Here is a 2,510-nt window from a genome sequence, read left to right as displayed (position 1 = left end):
TAGCTATTAATTGATACCACATGTATTATTCACTTAGTTTCCACCTATTTAACAAAGTTAATTAAACAATTTGAATTATAAAGAAAATTATGCATATGTGATATTACTCATTCTTCTTTTGTAAGTTTTACTCTATTTATTTTTAATTAAGTTTTCATAAGAGGCATTAAAAATTAGGACCCAATCAAAGATTCAAAGTAACTCGCGGAAATTAAACTGTAAACTACCCTCTCAATGATAAATGAAATGAATAAGATTTTTTTTTCCATAATGGAGATACAAGGACCTTGCAAGAGGAATAATCAATTAAACTGGCAAATAGTAAACTCATATAAGTCTGAACCGAAACAAACAAATTTTTTGAAGTACTGAGAAATCATATTACAGCACAACTTGCAAAGTTGCAATCGAGTTCAATCACAAAAATCCAGAGTCATTCAAGCCATTTGAGATGTTATACATCAACATGTTGCTGCCATAAGTGTCTCTTTCATCTTCAGTAGTGGTTCCATTGACAAATGTTGTGGAAGATGATGATTTCAAGGTACTTGGGCTAGAAGATGAAGAAGGTGTGGAAGATAACAACGAGCTTAAATTGAAATCTGGGATTCCCTCATTGTTACATAAAATTTGATTTTCCATGATATTGTTGATCATGGAGTTGAACTTGGGGGAAGAGAAACATGGTATAGCTGATGATTCGGCACCTTCAGTGTCCTGCCACAAATTTGGTAGAGTGTTTTGGTTTCTAAAAGGAGAAGCAATTTGAGAGATTTGATTCTCTAACGTTGTTTTCATGAGTTGGGGTTCCATATGCAATGGATTAGATGTAGAACAGTGGTTTTCTTGAACTACTTGGGGTTGGTTTGGTTGGAAGGCTTGTGTTTGTGTAGAGTTAAGTTGTTGCATTGGTTGGGAAAATTGGGATTGGTTTTGGAATAGAGGGCTATTACCAACTTGGTTTTGCTGAAAACTATGATTCAAAACATTTGGGTTTCTGCTTTGACATGATAACAGAGTGGTGAGCAAATTTAAGAGCTGGCTTGGATTTATCACATTTCCCATCCCATAAAGACCATGGTGGTTGTTAAATTGGGGTGAATTGTATAAAGATGAGTTCAGAATGGAAACAAGTTGTAGAACATCAAGGCGTGGTGTGTGTGTCACTGGATCAATCCCCATCTTCATTAGCTTTTTCTTGATGTGGGTATTCCAATAATTCTTTATCTCATTATCTGTTCTTCCTGGCAAGTTAGCAGCAATTGTAGACCACCTGTGTGCAGGGCCAGAAAATTTCCATTTAGATTGCAATAATTTCTATGCTACAAAATGACAAGAAAATATAGTTTGTTATTTTATGGGAAAAAGAAGTATCCTTTTGAATGACACGCGCTTGTGTTATTTTAGGTGTTTTATACAAAGTATGACCGGTCGTACTTTGTGTAAAACTGAAAAGTTGTTTTTTTTTCTCTCCCCAGTCACATCGTTGACGTGTAAAGTGAAAAAAAAAATAACTTTTCATAATCACACAGAGTACGACCGGTCGTACTGTGTGTAAAACACCTAAAATAACACAATTTATAACGAGAGACACTGAGCTCTTATTTTATATATCATTGACTTTTGCATAGTTGCCTAGCTACCATTCCAAATATAAAATGAATTTTAATGCTTCACACAATTTGAAGTCTTATGAATTAGTTGGCTATTCTGCTTTCATATATGCAAATTCAAAAAAGGCTCTCTTTCTAATTTACTTTTTAAATAGAGTGAGGAATTTGTACTAATATATCAAATTAAAAAATTGAGGAACAAGCAAAAGCTTTATGACTTACTTGTTTCCCAAAACACTATGTAACTGGATGATGGTTTCTTCTTCTTGGAATGAGAATCTTCCTCTCTTTATATCAGGCCTCAAGTAGTTAGCCCAGCGAAGACGACAACTCTTTCCACATCTTTTTAGTCCTATTTTTTACCATATGAAAAATAAATCAATAACAAAGATTCATGTTAAGCGTTATTTCTTTACATAAATGTATAATTAAGAACTTTAACCTTAGGAAATATGTGTGTGTGTGCTTGTGCCACGTAACTAGAAAAACTCATGAACAAACATAGGCCTAACTAAATTTTTTTGATAATTAATTGAAGTGGACTCTGTGAAAAACTACACCTGCATTCTTGGGAAGGGTTCGCCACTTCCCGTGACCATGTTTCTGAATATAATCCACGAGTTTCTGATCTTCCTCTGGAGTCCATGGACCTTTCTTTAATCCATTCTTTTCACTAGAAGAATTAGACTTGGTCATGATGAAGAAGCTAGTTCAAAAAATATTCTCAATGATGGAATGCTTAATTTGTGTCTCACAAAATTAGAAAGAGAGAAGAACACATGGAAATAAAGGAAAAGCTTGTTGGCTGTAGGATAACGAGTGAGAATGCGTATACATATAATATATAAATAGTAGAGAGCCAAGATAGAAGACAATCCACCTAAGAAACATGATCAA

General features: G+C 34.0%; 1 protein-coding gene across 1 annotated transcript; it reads right to left on the bottom strand.

The window, feature by feature from the left end:
• Positions 1-417: 417 nt before the first annotated feature.
• LOC133308493 (transcription factor MYB41-like) lies at positions 418-2,309 on the bottom strand. The gene is made up of 3 exons (XM_061509118.1): positions 2,174-2,309; positions 1,836-1,965; positions 418-1,273 (listed from the first exon to the last, which is right to left on the bottom strand). Exons 1-3 carry the CDS (start codon positions 2,307-2,309, stop codon positions 418-420), a joined length of 1,122 nt encoding a protein of 373 aa, XP_061365102.1.
• Positions 2,310-2,510: the final 201 nt, after the last annotated feature.

The sequence above is a fragment of the Gastrolobium bilobum genome, unplaced genomic scaffold (assembly GCF_033153095.1).
Source record: "Gastrolobium bilobum isolate Gb01-03AN ecotype WA unplaced genomic scaffold, APGP_CSIRO_Gbil_v1 utg11162, whole genome shotgun sequence".
NCBI lineage: Eukaryota > Viridiplantae > Streptophyta > Magnoliopsida > Fabales > Fabaceae > Gastrolobium > Gastrolobium bilobum.
Note: the sequence above shows the minus strand (reverse complement) of the source record. Positions and strands in the feature narration are given on the sequence as shown.